Source organism: Pezoporus wallicus, unplaced genomic scaffold, assembly GCF_028554395.1.
Source record: "Pezoporus wallicus isolate ANWC-B61680 ecotype Strahan unplaced genomic scaffold, APGP_CSIRO_Pwel_v1 contig_2012, whole genome shotgun sequence".
NCBI lineage: Eukaryota > Metazoa > Chordata > Aves > Psittaciformes > Psittacidae > Pezoporus > Pezoporus wallicus.
In genome coordinates this window covers 4,076,770-4,094,591 of record NW_026639840.1, presented here as the reverse complement: position 1 = coordinate 4,094,591, position 17,822 = coordinate 4,076,770, and the positions used below count along the sequence as shown (strand labels likewise).

The 17,822-nt window shown below is 45.0% G+C and overlaps 1 protein-coding gene across 1 annotated transcript in view; it reads right to left on the bottom strand.

Moving 5' to 3' along the window:
• RET (ret proto-oncogene) overlaps positions 1-17,822 on the bottom strand; it is a 95,507-nt gene that overhangs the window by 33,485 nt on the left and 44,200 nt on the right. Inside the window, exons 3-7 of the mRNA XM_057416379.1 lie at positions 15,099-15,350; positions 13,160-13,453; positions 12,104-12,345; positions 10,155-10,356; positions 547-746 (exon numbers count right to left, since the gene is read on the bottom strand). Of these exons, the coding sequence (XP_057272362.1) occupies positions 547-746; positions 10,155-10,356; positions 12,104-12,345; positions 13,160-13,453; positions 15,099-15,350 (1,190 nt within the window). The remainder of the gene's footprint in view (positions 1-546; positions 747-10,154; positions 10,357-12,103; positions 12,346-13,159; positions 13,454-15,098; positions 15,351-17,822) is intronic.

Below are 17,822 nucleotides of genomic sequence, written 5' to 3'. Positions count from 1 at the left end.
CACAATATTAATTACATTAAACTAGTTCCTTATTAATGTACGTGTTCCATAGAAATTACATTATAATTTTCACCTGATTAATGTCAACCTGTTAGAAAGTGTTTCTGGAAGGCATTATTAATGGCCATAGTGGTGATTAAGCTAAAATGAGGGTTAAATTAGGAAACACATTAATTACTAACTAGCCATTATCTAGAGAAAAGCCATTAACATACTGCAATATGTAAAGCTGTGACTCCAATAGCTGGGACAAATTTCAAATTTCTTTTTTTTGCCTTTGATATTTTTCCAGTTACTTATGCCTAAGGGTTGCAAGTCCTCCTGTCTATAACACACATTATTTCCATGTGTGGCTCCTCCTCTGTTGATGGGAGAGTTAGTGTACAGTCTACCTGCTATCCACTGCGTCCAGCAACAATCATACTGATACCATATTTTTCATTGCTTCTACTGAAAACCACTAAAACCAATGCTCCAACGCATCTTGTCTGTGATCTATCTGCTGAGATCGGTCTGAAGTGAAAGTATAATCTACATAGTTCTTACTTGAGCAAAGCGTTCAGCATTTCTGTTCACTGTGAACTGGTAGGTCATGTTTGGAAACTGAATGCTGACAGGGAGGATGGAGACATTGAAATGAAGCATCACTGATCTTTCTGGGCCATGAAACTCTGTGTCATTCACCAAAACATCCAACTGGAAGGAACGATGCTCTGTGACTGAAATGCTTTTATTCAGTACCAGTTCTGCAAAGGAAAAGATTAGTCTATTACCGACCCACACTATCCACAAATGTATATTTTAGAATCATAGAATTACAGAGTAGTTAGGGTTGGAAAGGACCTTAAGATCATCCAGTTCCAACCCCCCTGCCATGGGCAGGGACACCTTGCACTAAACCATGTCATCCAAGGCTCTGTCCCACCTGGCCTTGAACACCACCAGGGATGGAGCATTCACAACCTCCCTGGGCAACCCATTCCAGTGCCTCAACACCCTTAAAGAGTTTCCTCATTATACCCAATCTAAACTTCCCCTGTTTAAGTTTTAACCCATTACCCCTTGTCCTACCACTACAGTCCCTAATGAAGAGTCCCTCCCCAGCATCCCTACAGCCCCCCTTCAGACACCAGAAGGCTGCTATGAGGTCTCCACGCAGTCTTCTCTTCTCCAGACTGAACAGCCCCAACTTTCTCAGCCTGTCTTCATACGGGAGGCACTCCAGTCCCCTGATCATCCTCGTGGCCCTCCCATGGACTTGTTAAAACAGTTCTATGTCCTTTTTATGTTAAGCACACCAGAACTGCACACAATACACCAAGAGAGGTCTCACAAGAGCAGAGTAGAGGGGCAGGATCACCTCCTTCAACCTGCTCGCCATGCTCCTTTTGATGCAGCCCAGGATACGGCTGGATTTCTGGGCTGTGAGAGCACACTGCCAGCTCATGTTTAGTTTTCATCAACCAACACCCCCAAGTCCTTCTCTTCAGGACTGCTCTGAATCTCTTCTCTGCCCAACCTGTAGCTGTGCCTGGGATTGCTCCGACCCAGGTGTAGGACCTTGCACTTGGCATGGTTAAACTTCATAAGGTTGGCATCAGCCCACCTCACAAGCCTGTCAAGGTCCCTCTGGATGGCATTCCTTCCCTCCAGCGTATCAACCGAACCACACAGCTTGGTGTCATTGGCAAACTTGCTGAGGGCGCACTCAATCCCACTGTCCATGGCACCGACAAAGATGTTGAACAAGACCAGTCCCAACACCAATCCCTGAGGGACACCACTTGTTACTGGTCTCCAGCTGGACACCATGTCACTGACCACAACTCTTTGCACGTGGCCATCCAGCCAGTTCTTTATCCACCAAGTGGTCCATCTATCAAATTGATGTCTGCCATGGTTTAAGCCAATCCAGCAACCCAGAACCACGCAGCTGCTCGCTCACTCCCCTCTCCTTCCTCCCCCCTCTCCCAGAGGGATGGGGAGGAGAATCAAAAGAATGTAATCCCACAGGTTGAGATAAGAACAGTCCAGTAACTAAGATATAACACAAACCACTACTGCTACCACCAATAATAACCATGATAAGGGAAATAACAAGGGAAGAGAATACATTAGCTCACCACCCACCCACCGATACCCAGCCCCACCCGAGCAGTGATCTCTAGCTCTTCTGGGTAACTGCCCCCAGTTTATACACTGGGCATGATGTGCTGTGGTATGGAATACCTCTTTGGTTAGTTTGGGTCAGGTGTCCTGTCTCTGCTTCCTCTCAACTTCCCCTCCTCCCTGGCAGAGCATGAGACTCATGAAGTCCTTGGTCAGAGTAAACATTACTGAGCAGCAACTAAAAACATCGGTGTTATCAGTGCTGTTCCCAGACGGAAAGTCAAAAGCACAGCACTGCACTAGCTACTAGAAAGGAGGAAAAAATGACTGATACTGCTGAACCCAGGACAGTATCCACCCCTTATTCCATACCATTCACATCATGCTCAGATCCCACATTTTCAATATACCATCACTCTTGTCTCATATAATATGTATATACACTTACACACACACACAAAGAGAGAGAAAGAGATCATTCCTTAGTGCATGGACCAATCCCTATGAAGTTGCTGAGTTCATCCAGTCGATGATGTCAGGCTCTATCTCTTGTAACAGTCTTTCAGAGCAGGAGAGGCTGTGTGCAGTGTTGGATTGTTGCGTACTGATGATACTACAGAACTTGTCTGGTTTCATCAAAGTTCATTCTTTGTTGGGATGATGGTAGGAGGGAAGTTAGGGCCAGTCGCTGGTGACCTGAAGACATCTAGGTGGTGGGCTATGAAAGTGCTACATAGCAGGCAACAGCACACAATTGAGTTCATTGGCTGTTTTCCCCTAAAATCAAATCCCCTTGAGGTATACATCAGACTTCCCCATCTTCCCGCATTACTCACAAAGTACATCTGGGTCCCTGAGTAAAAGCAATCCCACGAGTGGGTTTGCCTTTACCTGAAGCAGGAATAACCCAGACTGTCTTCCCCAGCAAATTATTCATATGCACCACAGGAACTTTATCCCCTTCTACAGTATGTAAAAGTTTTGACTGGGGTGGGCCAGCCCTGTTGGCAGATCCTCTGGTGTTGACCAACCAGGTGGCTTTTGGTAAATGTCCATCCCAATGTTTGAAAGTCCCACCACCCATTGCTCTCAGTGTAGTTTTTAACAGCCCATTGTACCGTTCGATTTTCCCAGAGGCTGGTGCATGGTAGGGGATGTGATATACCCACTCAATGCCATGCTCTTTGGCCCAAATATCTATAAGGTTATTCCGGAAATGAGTCCCATTGTCTGACTCAATTCTCTCTGGGGTGCCGTGTCGCCACAAAATCTGTTTCTCAAGGCCCAGGACAGTGTTCTGGGCAGTGGCATGGGGCACAGCATATGTTTCCAGCCACCCGGTGGTTGCTTCCACCATGGTAAGCACATGGCACTTGCCCTGGCAGGTTGTCGGCAGTGTGATATAGTCAATCTGCCAGGCCTCCCCATATTTATACTTCAACCATTGTCTTCCATACCAAAGAGGCTTTAACCGCTTGGCTTGTTTAATTGCAGCACATGTTTCACACTCATGAATAACCTGGGCAACAGTGTCCAATGTTAAGTCCACCCCTCGATCACGGGCCCATCCCTATGTTGCATCTCTGCCCTGATGGCCTGAAGTGTCATGGGCCCACCGGGCCAAAAATAATTCACCCTTATGTTGCCAATCTAAGTCCATCTGAGCCACTTCAATCTTAGCCGCTTTATCCACTTGTTGGTTGTTCTGGTGTTCCTCAGTGGCCCGACTCTTGGGTACATGGGCATCTACATGACGTACATTCACCACCAGGTTCTGCACCCTGGCAGCAATATTTTTCCACAGTGCAGCAGCCCAGATGGGGTTATCTCTGCGTTGCCAGTTGCTCTGCTTCCATTGCTTCAACCACACCTACAGGGCATTTGCCACCATCCATGAGTCAGTATAGAGGTAAAGTACTGGCCACTTTTCTCGTTCAGCAATGTCCAGGGCCAGCTGGATGGCTTTCACCTCGGCAAACTGACTCGATTCACCCTCTCCTTCAGCAGTTTCTGCAACTTGTCATCCAGGACTCCATATAGCTGCCTTCCATCTCCGATGCTTAACCCACAATATGACAGGACCCATCAGTAAACAAGGCATACTGCTTTTCACTCTCTGACAGTTTATTATATGGTGGGGTCTCTTCAGCGCGCACCACCTCCTCCTCTGGTGACATTCCAAAATCTTTGCCCTCTGGCCAGTCCATGATGACTTCTAGAATGCCTGGATGACTGGGATTTCCTATTCAAACTCGTTGTGTAATTAGCGCAGCACACTTACTCCATGTAGCATCGGTTGCATGATGTGTAGAGGAGACCCTGCCTTTGAACATCCAGCCCAGCACAGGCAACCGGGGTGCCAGAAGGAGCTGTGCTTCAGTGCCAATCACTTCCGAAGCAGCTCGAACCCCTTCATAGGCTGCCAGTATCTCTTTCTCAGTTGGGATATAGCTGGCCTCAGATCCTTTGTATCCCCGACTCCAAAAGCTGAAGGGTCGACCTCGAGTCTCCCCTGGAGCTTTCTGCCAGAGGCTCCAGGTAGGACCGTTCTCCCCAGCTGCAGTGTACAGTATATTTTTTACATCTTGCCCGGTCCGGTCTGGTCCAAGGGCTACTGCATGAACTATCTCATGTTTAATTCGCTCAAAGGCTTGTTGTTGCTCAGGGCCCCATTTAAAATCATTCTTCTTCCAGGTCACACGACAGAGAGGGCTTAAAACTGAACTGTAATTTGGTGTCGTGGTTTAAACCCAGTCAGGTAATTTGTTCATTCACCCCCCCCTTCTTTCCCTCCCCCTACTCCCGGAGGGACGGAGAGGAGAATCGAAAAGAATGCAACTCCCACGGGTTGAGATAAGAACAGTTGAGTAACTAAGGTATAACAGAGATCACTACTGCTACCACCAATGATAATAATGATAAAGGAAATACCATGGGAAGAGAATACAACACCTCAGCACCAACCGACCGATCACTCGCCCCCCAAGCCCGACCAAGCTCCGACCGATACCTTCTCCAACCCTGCAGTCCCACAGCCCTTCCGGCTCACTCCCAGTTACATCCTGGGCATGACGTGCTGTGGTATGGAATAGCTCTTTGGTCAGTTTGGGTCAGGTGTCCTGTCTCTGCTTCCTCCCGGCTTCCCCTCCTCCCTGGCAGAGCATGAGGCTCACAAAGTCCTTGGCCAAACCAAAACATCTCTATCAGCTCTGTTCCCGAGCCGAAAGTCAAAACACTGCACTGCACCAGCTACCAAGGAGGAGAAACATGACTGCTACTGCTGAACACAGGACATTATCCACCCCTTATTCCATACCATTCACGTCATGCTCAGATCCCACATTTTCAATATACCATCACTCTTATCTCGGTGCACTCTTATCTTAGTGCATGGACCAGTCCCTATAAAGCTGCTGCGTCCATCTGGTCCATGTCAGGCTCCATCTCTTGTAACAGTCTTCCAGAGCAGGAGAGACTGTGTGCAGTGTTCACACTCATGAATAACCTGGGCAATAGTGTCCATTGCTAAGTCCACCCCTCGATCATGAGTCCATCTTTGTGCTGCATCTCTGCTCTGATGGCCAGAAGTGCCATGGGCCCACTCAAAATAATTCACTGTCCCCTTAAGCAGTTTCTGCAGCTTCTTGCTGGGGACTCCATACAGCTGCCTTCCATCTCCGATGCTTCCAAAGCACTGGAGGGGCCCAGTGGACTAGATACTTGCCCATACTGTCCCACACACCCTGCCACTCAATACTGTCCAGCCTTGGGGAAAACCTCTTGGTCCCCCTGAATTGTCGTCTAACCCCAGACAAGACCCAAACCTGACTCTGCTTAACTTTTGAGATCAGACAAAATGGTTGTGGGTAGAACACAGCCTGTGTGTGTGCCAACATGCTGATCCCCATCACAATCAGCAGGCAGGTCCCAAGGATACCCAAAGGCCATTCAAAACCTTCAGAACTCTCACACGATGCTGCTGTACTTGTCACTGGGGCTGGTGTAGCTGCTGTGCTTGCCGGCTCTCCCACCACCAGCTTCTCTTTTCCTGAGTCCAGCTCTTCCTCCTCTGCCTTGCTGGGAAATGCTGCGTGGTCTCCTGCATCCTCCTGGGGCTCGCCGGGCGGCTTCCGGGGAATGCTCTCGGCCGTCGCGGGGCTCGGCTCCTCCGCGGGGCTCGGCTCTTCCGCGGGGCTCGGCTCCTCCGCCGCCCTCCGCGGGGCTCTCCCGCTGCTCGGCTCCTCCGCCGCCTTCTCCCGCTGCTCGGCTCTCCTCTCCTCGACCGCCCCGACCTCCTCCACCGGCAGCCGTCCCCTCGCGGCCTCCGGCCCCGCTCCCGCCGCCGCTTGGTCCCCGGGGCCGCTCTCCCGGGCCGGTTCGGCTGCCGCCGGCTCCCGGGGCCGCTCCCCCTCGGCTCCCCGCAGCCTCACGAAGATGGAGAGTAGGGTGAGGGCCAGGACGGTGAAGAGCAGCCGGACGGCCAGGTACAAGTCCACGGCCACGTCCGTCCCGCCCTGCTGCTGGAGCCCGCCCGTATTACAAGCCATTGCCATAAAGCACAGTGAGACAAGAACCTTAGCCCAGGCCCCACAGTTGATAAACACTATCACAGCAAATACCGGCTCTACGTAAGTTACAACATTCTGAAGCTGTGAGATCAAGAGAAACAACTCTGATACCCAATAAATCATCATTGTGATGAGTGACTATTAATCCAGTCAGATCTGTCGTTATCTCAACCCTTCGAGCCCCACGTTGGGCGCCAAAAAGAACTGTCGTGGTTTAAACCCAGTCAGGTAATTCATTCACTCACCCCCCGCTTCTTTCCCTCCCCCTACTCCCGGAGGGATGGAGAGGAGAATCGAAAAGAATGCAACTCCCACGGGTTGAGATAAGAACAGTTTAGTAACTAAGGTATAACAGAGATCACTACTGCTACCACCAATGATAATAATGATAAAGGAAATAACAAGGGAAGAGAATACAACACCTCAGCACCAACCGACCGATCACTCGCCCCCCAAGCCCGACCAAGCTCCGACCGATACCTTCTCCAACCCTGCAGTCCCACAGCCCTTCTGGCTAACTCCCAGTTACATCCTGGGCATGACGTGCTGTGGTATGGAATAGCTCTTTGGTCAGTTTGGGTCAGGTGTCCTGTCTCTGCTTCCTCCCAGCTTCCCCTCCTCCCTGGCAGAGCATGAGGCTCACAAAGTCCTTGGCCAAACCAAAACATCTCTATCAGCTCTGTTCCCGAGCCGAAAGTCAAAACACTGCACTGCACCAGCTACCAAGGAGGAGAAACATGACTGCTACTGCTGAACCCAGGACATTTGGGATGTGCATTCTCCAGAACCCCACAGCACCCAAGAAAGCTTGTGTTTCTTATTAGTTGGTGGAAATATGGCTGTTATCTTGTTGATCACATCTGTGGGGATCTGGCGACGTCCATCTTGCCATTTTATTCCCAAAAATTGAATCTCCTGTGCAGGTCCCTTGACCTTACTCTGTTTTATGGCAAAACCGGCTTTCAGCAGGATTTGGATTATTTTCCTCCCTTTCTCAAAGACTTCTTCCACTGTATCACCCCACACAATAATGTCATCAATGTACTGCAGGTGTCTTCAGTTTAGAGACAAGGATGTCATGTGGGACAGTGTCGAATGCTTTGCACAAGTCCAGGTAGAAGACGTCAACTGCTCTACCCCTGTCCATCAGTTCCGTAGCCCCATCATAGAAGGCCACCAAATTGGTCAGGCAGGATTTGCCCTTAGTGAAGCCATGCTGGCTGTCACCAAGCACCTTGTTGTTTTTCATGTGCCTTAGCATGCCTTCCAGGAGAATCTGCTCCAAGATTTTGCCAGGCACAGAGGTGAGACTGACTGGTCTGTAATTCCCCGGGTCATCCATTTTCCTCTTCTTGAAAATGGGGGTTATATTTCCCTTTTTCCAGTCATCAGGAACTTCATCTGACTGGCATGATTTTTCAAATATGATGGCCAGCGGCTTTGCAACTTCATTTGCCAGCTCCTTCAGGACCCACGGATGGATCTCATCAGGTCCCAGGGACTTGTGCACGTTCAGGTTCTTAAGATGGTCTCGAACCTGATCCTCTCCTACAGTGGGCCTAGGGTCTTCCTTCTCACAGTCTCTGTGTCTGCCTTCCAAGACGTGGGTGGTGTGGTCAGAGCCTTTGCCAGTGAAGACAGAGGCAAAGAAGTCATTCAGTACCTCAGCCTTCTCCAAATCCTGTGTAGCCAGCTCTACCAAGAGCTTCTGGAGAGGGCCTACATTGTCCCTAGTCTGTCTTTTATTTGTTATGTACCTCCAGAATCCCTTCCTGTTATCCTTAACATCCCTAGCCAAGTTTAATTCTAACTGGGCCTTAGCTTTCCCAACCTGGTCCCCAGCTTCCCTGACAACATCCCTGTACTCTTCCCATGCCACCTGTCCTTGCTTCCACCTTTTATAAGCCTCTTTTTTCCCTTGAATTTTCCTCAGCAGCTCCTTATCCATCCAAGGAGGTCTCCTGGCCCTCCTGCTGCACTTCCTTCTAGTTGTGATGCAACACTCCTAAGCTTGTACCAGGTGATCCTTGAATATCAGCCAAGAGTCTTGGGCCCCTCTGCCCTCTAGGGCTGTATACCATGGAACCTTACTACGCAGGTTCCTGAAGAGGCCAAAGTCTGCTCTTTTGAAGCCCAGGGCAGTGAGCTTGCTGCACGCTCTTCTCACTGTCCTGAGGATGTTGAATTCGACCATCTCTTGATCGCTGCATCCAAGGCTGCCCTGGAGCATCACATTTGCAACCAGCCCTTCGCTGTTGGTGAGCACAAGGTCAAGCACGGCACCTCTCCTTGTTGGCTCCTCTATTACTTGCAGAAGGAAGTTGTCTTCCACACAATTGAGGAACCTCCTGAATTGCTTGTGCCAGGCCGTACCATCCCTCCAACAGATATCAGGGTGGTTGAAGTCCACCATGAGGACAAGGGCTTGTGGGCGTGAGGCTGTTCCTATCTGTCTATAGAGCACTTCATCCACAGAGTCCTCTTGATCAGGCGGTCTGTAACAGATCCCCACAGTAATTTCTCCCATCGATGCTTTCCCTTTGACCCTGACCCACAAACTATTGACTGCTCATCTGTCCCCAGACAGTGTTCCATACTCTCCAGCCTATCCCTAACATAAATTGCAAATCTCTCTCTGCATCTGCCAGGCCCGTCTTTTTTAAAGAGCCTGTAACCTTCCATTCCAACGCTCCAGTCATAGGAGCCATCCCACCATGTTTCTGTGATATGTGTTACATCATATCCCCGTAGACATGCACACATCTCTAATTCCTCTTGTTCCCCATGCTACAGGCGTTTGTATAGACACATCTGAGCTGAGCTCCAAATGAAACCAGCTCATTGGCTGGAGGAGCTGAAATATCTCTACGTTGCTCCGAGCATTTATTATAGGTGCTGGCAACTGACTGGGAGTGTTGGGATGGAATGATGCCCCCCTCCCCCAACACATCTAGTTTAAAGCTTTCTTGACCAGCCTGGCAAGCCTCCTACCAAAACTGCTCTTCCCCTTCGATTTAAGACGCTCCACCAGTTTCCAGTAGACCTGGCCTCCCAAATAGAGTCCCAAAATTTTGATGCAATTCCAGTAAAATGATACATATAAAAATCATATGTATCAAAGTTATCCCTAACAGGAAACAGAAGGCAAGTTAAAAATGAAAATATGCTTCTACAGAGTTATGCTCTGTGCCATTCAAGATGTTTGAAGAAGTCCTCTTACCTTCTACCTGTAACACTGAGAACTCCGCAATCAGAACTTATTGCTTATTCAGCATCCACAACATCACGCCACCAGCTCCCTATTCCAGAGATGAACTAACTCAATTTTTTCAGTATGTTTTTAGAACTCAGTGTTTGCTTAACTGGAAATTTCTCAGCTTTCTTTGGCTCAATATTTACAGAATACTTGGAAAACTTCAAGAGCTTATTGGTCAATTACTACCAAGCAACTTCTTTATTTGAAGAAAGAGACCTTACTGTACTCATGTCGAGTTCCCCTCACTTGGCTGCCGTTTGGGCTGAAGTGGATTTCATCAAAGATGTGCTCTACCCGAAATGTTTCACTCATCCAGGGATCGTCAGTAATAATGGTTCCTGTGTATTTCTTTCTGCTGCTTTCGAGGGGATAAATAGGTGTTGTGTCTGCATCGTATACAGTTAGCGTTGCAAGAACAGTTCCCTAGAAGAAAATAATAAATGACATTGCTGAATTACCCAAAGCTTTTTTTCAACTGATATGTGTTTGGGAGACTGAAATATTGGCCAACTAAAACCTTACAACTTTCTCTCAAGCCTACTTTCATTCAAAATTATTTTAAGCTTCAGGTTATCACTATTTCACACCTATTTGGATCTGAGTTAGAAGATCAAAAGAAGATGACAGTTAAAAAAAAACTTATCATCTTGTCATGTCACCATATCAGTCTATATCTAAACACAGTGCTAAACTTTTGAGGTAAGAAATGAGTGCACCTGAAAGCTCTTGATTTTTTAAATTTTTTTAAATCAACATTATTCTACACTACTACTAAAGAAAAAACAACCCAAAACCAGGTAAGTAATATGCACACTTAATAGGCATGAAATACATTCAGACAGGTCAAACTCACTACCCAAATGACAAAAGTGACCTGGATTGTCCGTCTTCTGCTTAGTCTACTAGATTGCTGTTCTCTACTGAGACACTGAAGCCACAAGGCCTTTAAGAGTTCTATTAGCCATTCTGTTGTTTCAAGTTCACTTAGGTATTAGAAAAATTTGAAAGTTTACAAATATGCCTTTTTTTTTCCACTGCAAAATGCCAGTGAAATTCACTGTGTTCCAAACACTTTGTAGGCATGTAATTTCAAAGAAAATATTTTACTGTATAAAACACTTTCAGGAGATCTTCAATTTCTGTCATCCAGATCTAAACAGAACTCCCATGCCTCAAATTTTTCAGAAGTAAAAAGGAATTACTGTATCCCCAGGCAAATGTGGTATGTTCGCAGGTGTCTTGTCAACACTTCTTCTAGTCGGGAGGTGGCAGCAAACTCCCAAAATCATTCTTCCCCTTCCAGACACAAATATGAGCAAAATGTACTTTGAAGGGAAATCTGACTACAAAAAAAACAGATGTTGTTACTAAATAGAAGTCCCCTCAAGGAAAACACATCACTGAGACCACCAGAGTGCCTTCTCTATACCACTGACTTATAAAGTGTTCTTGCTCCTACTGAAGAGCCAAGGAACAAACCTGTATACTTTTCTACTGAAGTGTACATATACATGGGTGTACATGTTCAGGAGGCACACACAAAGACACCCAGGGGTTAAAACCTCTTGAAAGGCCTCTTGAAAGATCACTAGGACAGGTGATGGTAAAGGAAAAGTGGAAAAGCACCACCAAAGTAAGATCCTGGAGCTCTCCGTTAACAGCCTGGCCCTGGAAACACCACTGCCAGGTACAGTGTTTGCACAAGGCAACCGCTTCTTTTAACTTTCTGTTAATGGTACAGCATTCTAATAAACGTTCTGAGTAAAGCTGTGATATCTTACATAGATCTGCATATACGGGAAGGACACACAGATGTTCTTCTGAGTGTTGCCCTAACACCACTCAGATTTAGTTACCCGGGGGAAGCAACTCCGTAACAAATACAGAGCAGACCTCAGTATAGGGAGATACAGTGATCCTGACCACAATCTCAGCAATGGTCCATCTTGGCCTCAGGAACTGGTGACATGCCCTTACTCTGTTTAATTCTTTCTTTGGGGTCTGAGTAAGGTACAACTCAGGAGAGAGGAATCCTACAAACCCAGCATTTTACAGTCACAGGGCTGTAGATCATAGTGCGGTGATTTGCTTGTTGCCAAGATCCACTACCCAGAGCATGCCTCCCACTGCTGTGGTCCTACTTTAGGAACTAGATAAAGAAGAAGATTACCTCTTTCCTGTTGAACTCCACGACAGCATCTGCAGTATCAGTGCCATTGGGCAGGAAGGGCGGAGAGTCATCTTCATCTAACACATTCACCAGGAAAGGCACCTCCACCTCCATCTCCCTGAAGCCCTCTCTCACGGTACATTTGGCTATCAGCTCATATCTCTCTCTCTCTTCTCGATCTAGGCGCTGTGTCACACTCACACCGGTGGTGTTCTCATTGTATCGGAAGGGTATACCTTCAGCTGAAAAACAGAGCCTCAGTATAAATAGCTGCTATCACTTCCCACTGTAGGACTCTGATGGTTTTCTTCTTTAATACCGTTTTGCAATCCCGTAAATCCATTTTGGACTGCATGGTAAAAGGCACCTGGAATACTGTGTTCAGCTCTGGGACCCTCAACACAAGAGGAGCACCTCTCTGAAGACAGGCTGAGAGAGTTGTGCTTGTTCAGCCTGGAGAAGAGAAGGCTCGGGAGACCTTAGAGCAGCTTCCAGCGCCTAAAAGGGGCCTACAAGAAATTTGGAAAAGACTTTTTACAAGGGCATTTAACTAAAATAGGAGAGATTTAGATTATATATCAGGAAGAAGCTCTTGACTGTGAGTGGTGAGGCATTGGCACAGGTTACCCAGAGAAGTTGTGAATGCTTCATTCCTAGCAGTGTTTAACACCAGGCTGGATGGGCCTTTGAGCAACCTGCCCTAGTGGAAGATGTCCCTGCCCATGGGAGGGGAGTTGGAACCAGATGATCTTTAAGGTCTCTTCCAACCCAAACCATTCCATGATCTAGAAGCAGCACATTTTAAAACCCAGGATATTCCCAGTCTGTTCTTAGCTGGTGCAAACTTCTAAACCCAACCTTTTCCCTAGGGAAGGGGACAGACCTTCTTCCCATCCCTATATATCTCAAAGGCAAAAATCTTCAGGTTGAGTTCATATTTGCAATAGAATTTCCTTTACAGAATCAATCTAGAGGATCTACTACAAAAGAGATCTTAACAGAGTGCAGCTGTTTACATCTATTGCTGGTACATGAGTGGCTCAGTTCTAGTTTTACCTGCCAGCAGTTTGTAGGAAATGCTAAGATTCTGACACAGATGATGAATTGAGGGTAACTGGAGCTGATGAAATGTGCCGGGTGGTTTATTCTCCTTGATGTGAAAGGAGAGATCCATTTCTGTGAAGCAAAGCTGCCTTGCTGTCAGGGAACTGCAAGCTGGTGCAGTAGCATTCATCAAGGAGAGGAAAACTGTGGTGCGTGTAGCCGAGTCACATTCCTTCTCTTGAAAGGGGTGGGATGAAAGGAAGACATACAGCATCACCTTTGATAATGGCATCCAGTTTCCTACAGCTTCAGAGGAAAAAATAAAAGAACAAAAAGCCAAAAAAAAATATTTTGCAGGTGATGAACCAAGATTTTTAGTCATTTTGTACTCTAGTCCATTATTGCACAAGCAACCATATAGTCCTATTATGCAGAAGCAGTTCTTCAGTAAGCTAGTTGTTGGTGGGAAGACTTTTAATCTTAATAACCCCAGTAAGGCAAAAAACTATAGGTGTTAGCACCAGTTTTACATTATCAGAATCTCACAGAATGATATATTCTGTCTGTAAGACACTGACATAAACCAGGTCACTACCAGTAATCAGCTTATTGATAGGACTGGTTTTTGGAAGGACTACAACAGAGTGGGGTGGCAGCAGGGAAAAAAAAAAGGCATGAAATGGGATAGATACTCAGGAGAGATTCGTAACTACTGTCATTTAAGTCTGATAGTTTATACTAGTTGAGGATATGGGCCAAATTATTTACATTTAGAGGACAAATTGCTTTATAATTTTGAAATATAAAGAGCTGGTCAAAAGATAACACAGACATCAACTTGTGACATCTACAAATAAAACCTCAAGCTTTATTTATTTTTACTACCTTGGTTTGACTACAGATGGAATGATAGTATTTCTGTAGCAGATCTAATTCACTTGAAGAGATGCTCTAAGTCACTTTGACCCATATGGACAAAACAAGGCCCTCAAGTTCTGGATAGCTGTTCTTCCTTTGTTCAGTTACAAATAGCTAAGTGATATTCATGAACACTGAGTACCAAAAATGCAGCAAAAATGGGTGAGATATCAAGCACTCAGCCCTTAAAAAATATAACAGTGAGTGTCTGAAGTTGAACATTTCAACATCAAGGCACCTAAGTCAAAGGGTAGTATTGATATATGGCTCTTAAAAACTCCAGACAGCTACTACAGACTCTCTCCCACAGCAGAATTTCTGCAACTGATCACAGTGGTATGCCATTAACTCCTCACCCATTTCCTCCTCCACTATCTAATGATACCTAATTTCCTCATAGATCAAAATCACCAAAACCAATTTACTGCTAAAGTATAAAAGAAGATGGGAAAAAAAAAAAAAAAAGAGATAATTCATTTCTGTAGTTCAGTGGTAAGCTTCTCTAACAATGCCAAATCTCAAAAAAGGGGAGAGATATACTTAACCATTTCTTCTAAGGGCTGCTGCTTGGTGTAACATGCAAAGGTACTTTGTGAATCCATGTTACCAATCAAGGATGTTTTAGGTGAGATTTTAACTAATCTAACTACATTGGTCTGGGCACTAAATGCCCAGCATTAGCACAGTGGAATTGGCTTAATTTGCACCAGTAGATGAGCAAATCTCTATGTACGGCTGTGACTTACACAGCTGTGAAATGCAGAAAAAATATTTCAAATAAGGCAACTTTCCCACCGTACTAAAGTCCATAGTGTGAGCAGCTGGATCTGTTCCAGGGCAGTGATTGCTTTGGCATATGGTTTCCTGAATTTGCTGTGTGTTTCATTGGGTCTGCTTTCTGATTTTAAAAGGGAAAATATGTTTTTTCTCCAAATTTGATGCTCATATGGTAATGGACAGACCTCATGATCTAATCATACTTTGTTTTAACAAGAAATACTTCAACAAGAAAAGATAGTCTTCTCATACTTACACAGCATGTTGAAGTCTTCTCTATCCAGGCTTTTACTGAGGTAGAGAAGTCCTGTTTTTTCTCGGATTTGAAACCAATTATTTTCATGCGATCTTGCTCGAGAAATGATGAGATTCTGGCACAGATGAAAGTGGGCCACCTCTCCATGTGAATCCCTCAAGGTGTGGATGCGCAGGAGTGGTGTACCTGCTGGCTCATCAATGTAAACATTTTCCAAGTACTCTTTCCTGGGGAAGTAGAGACCAAAGGCAGCTGCAAAGGAAGGCACACAAGAGGAGAGGTGCTCACAGTTAAATGATTTTTGTGCTGGCATTCTCTTAAAAGATGCAGTTCCAAATAACCAAAGGCTTCATTCTCGAAGGATTAAAAAAGTGTTAAAAAAGACGTGTAAGAAGGCAAATCCTCATGTGGTGTATATAAACACAATTGTACTTCACTCAAATCATGAGCACAGCCACCAAAAAACTTGGCCTATGGTTTATGTTCAAGTTACAAAATCATATGAAAACTAAACTGCTTTGCTGTAAACATGGCCCAGTTCAAGCAGAACGCTTAATCACAGAATCACAGAATGGTTTGGGTTGGAAGGGACCTTAAAAGATCATCTAGTTCCAACCCCCCTGCCATGGGAAGTGGAGGGAACACCCTCCACTAGACCAGATTGCTCAAAGCCCCATCAATGAAGCTCTGCTTGTCAAATTGTACTTAAGTTCATACTTGGAGCTCTCAGATGTAATTCCATTATCTCACAGATCGTATTCAAAGAAGGAAAAACCTTTTGTTGAAATCACATACTTTAAAAACCTAAATGCACTCTCTGTTGAGAGAAAACACAGAAATATAGCAATGCCTTGCAACCTCTCTTACATAACAGTCCTTTTGTGGCTCCCTCCCTTTCGAAACAGCATGATACTTTTGGTTCTGAAAATGGGAAATGTTTAAATAAAATTGATATAAAAGTCTTATAAGTATTTTGAATATGATAGAGGAGAAGGCAGAGAACTGACTTGCCTGAACTGGGCGGGGGGGAACATAATTTACTTTTAATACATTGGCTGTGACTGACCCACTGTTTCTCTCCAATTCCCTCCACCCTCTGACAGTTACATCTAGTAGGGTTCAATTGTGATTTAGATACCTCTTTCTTCAGATGATCTCATCTTACCAGGTCACTTTCAATTGCCTCTCTCCCCCTTTCCAGTACTTCCCTTCCAATTCTACTGCTTGCAAATACAATCACAGTGGAATGCTTGGTAAGCAAGAAAGGTACAAAGTGATACTTGTTGCACTCACAAGAACTGAAATACTGGAACTATTGCTCATGCTTCACCTGCACTAACAGTAGTCACTCAGGTAGGAAAGAATACTTGCATAGTACAGAATTTTGAATCATTTAATCTGATTTGATAAGGAGTAAGGCATATAAAAGATTTACTCATCTGCTGAACAAATGAAAGTAATAACGATTTTCATATGTTACTAATACAAGAATATCATAAATCAAGCCAGATACACCTGGAAATGATGGCAATACAGCAGTAAAATTAGAGATATAATGCCAAAACTTCTTCAAAATAGCATCAGGCTATAGCACATATTTATTCTTTATTATTACTGGATCCATACACTGGTTTACTGAATGGACAGGACCACAAACAAACTGTAAACAAGAGACCTCTAATTTCATTTGGAAATACCACAGAAACCACTGTACCTTGTAATGTTTCACGACATCAGTATCCCTGGATGCAATTACATCCATGAGATTTACAGAGGCCCATTATTTTTTCTACATATATTTTGCAACAAACTTTTAATAAAGTGCTAAAGTAATACAGTAGGTGAATTTGCTCCAAATTTGTTCATTCAAAGGAAAGCCAACAATAATTTTTTGGGGAGTTTTAGAAAAGCGTTAAGTCCTGATGACCCCTGTCTCGAAGAAAAGTACTACTTCCGATTCTGGTGCTATCATCATCATTTTTTTTGTGAGATAAGTTTCCTGAGCATCCATAATAAATTCTAAATAGTTTCCTAGTCCCTCTGTCTGTTTTGAAGTGAAGGCAAACCTGGCAAACATTCACTGCCAGAAGTTCCAACAAACTCTTTTGTCAACAAGAGGAATAAAGGGATACCCAAATAGCAAGCCCACTCCCAGTGCAAGCAAATAAATTTCCTTGAACTATTTTACATAAAAACCTGATTTTAGACTTATGAAAACTTCCTCACAACATATCCAGCACTGAAATTCACCACTCAAGACTAAAAAATTACTTCTAACCCATTGATGCAAAGAAATGAGGCTCATACAAAGCTAGTTACAGGGCAGAGAAATATTTCCTTATTTCTAAGACTGGTCTGAACAGCTCTAATGCCAGCAATGCTGTGTGCTCAGCATCACAAACAGACCATGCAGTGCAAGAACTGGCACAGTGGCAAAGACATGAAATCACCTCCAGTAAAAGGAGCAAATAGAACGCAGAGTAGATATAAATAATATGTACAGGTAAAGTGTAAAATTTGAAAAGAGAAACCCAGGATATTTTAGGTTGGATTTATTTATTTCCTCATCTTACACAAGTGTGCTAATTTTTACATGCTTTGCTTTACAAATCTGGGCCCACACTGCATGCAATTATGTACAGTCATGTTTAATGAAGTACATGCATAATTATGACCGGCACTGCCACCTGAATGTCTGAAACTTTGCATGCAGCTACACCTCAG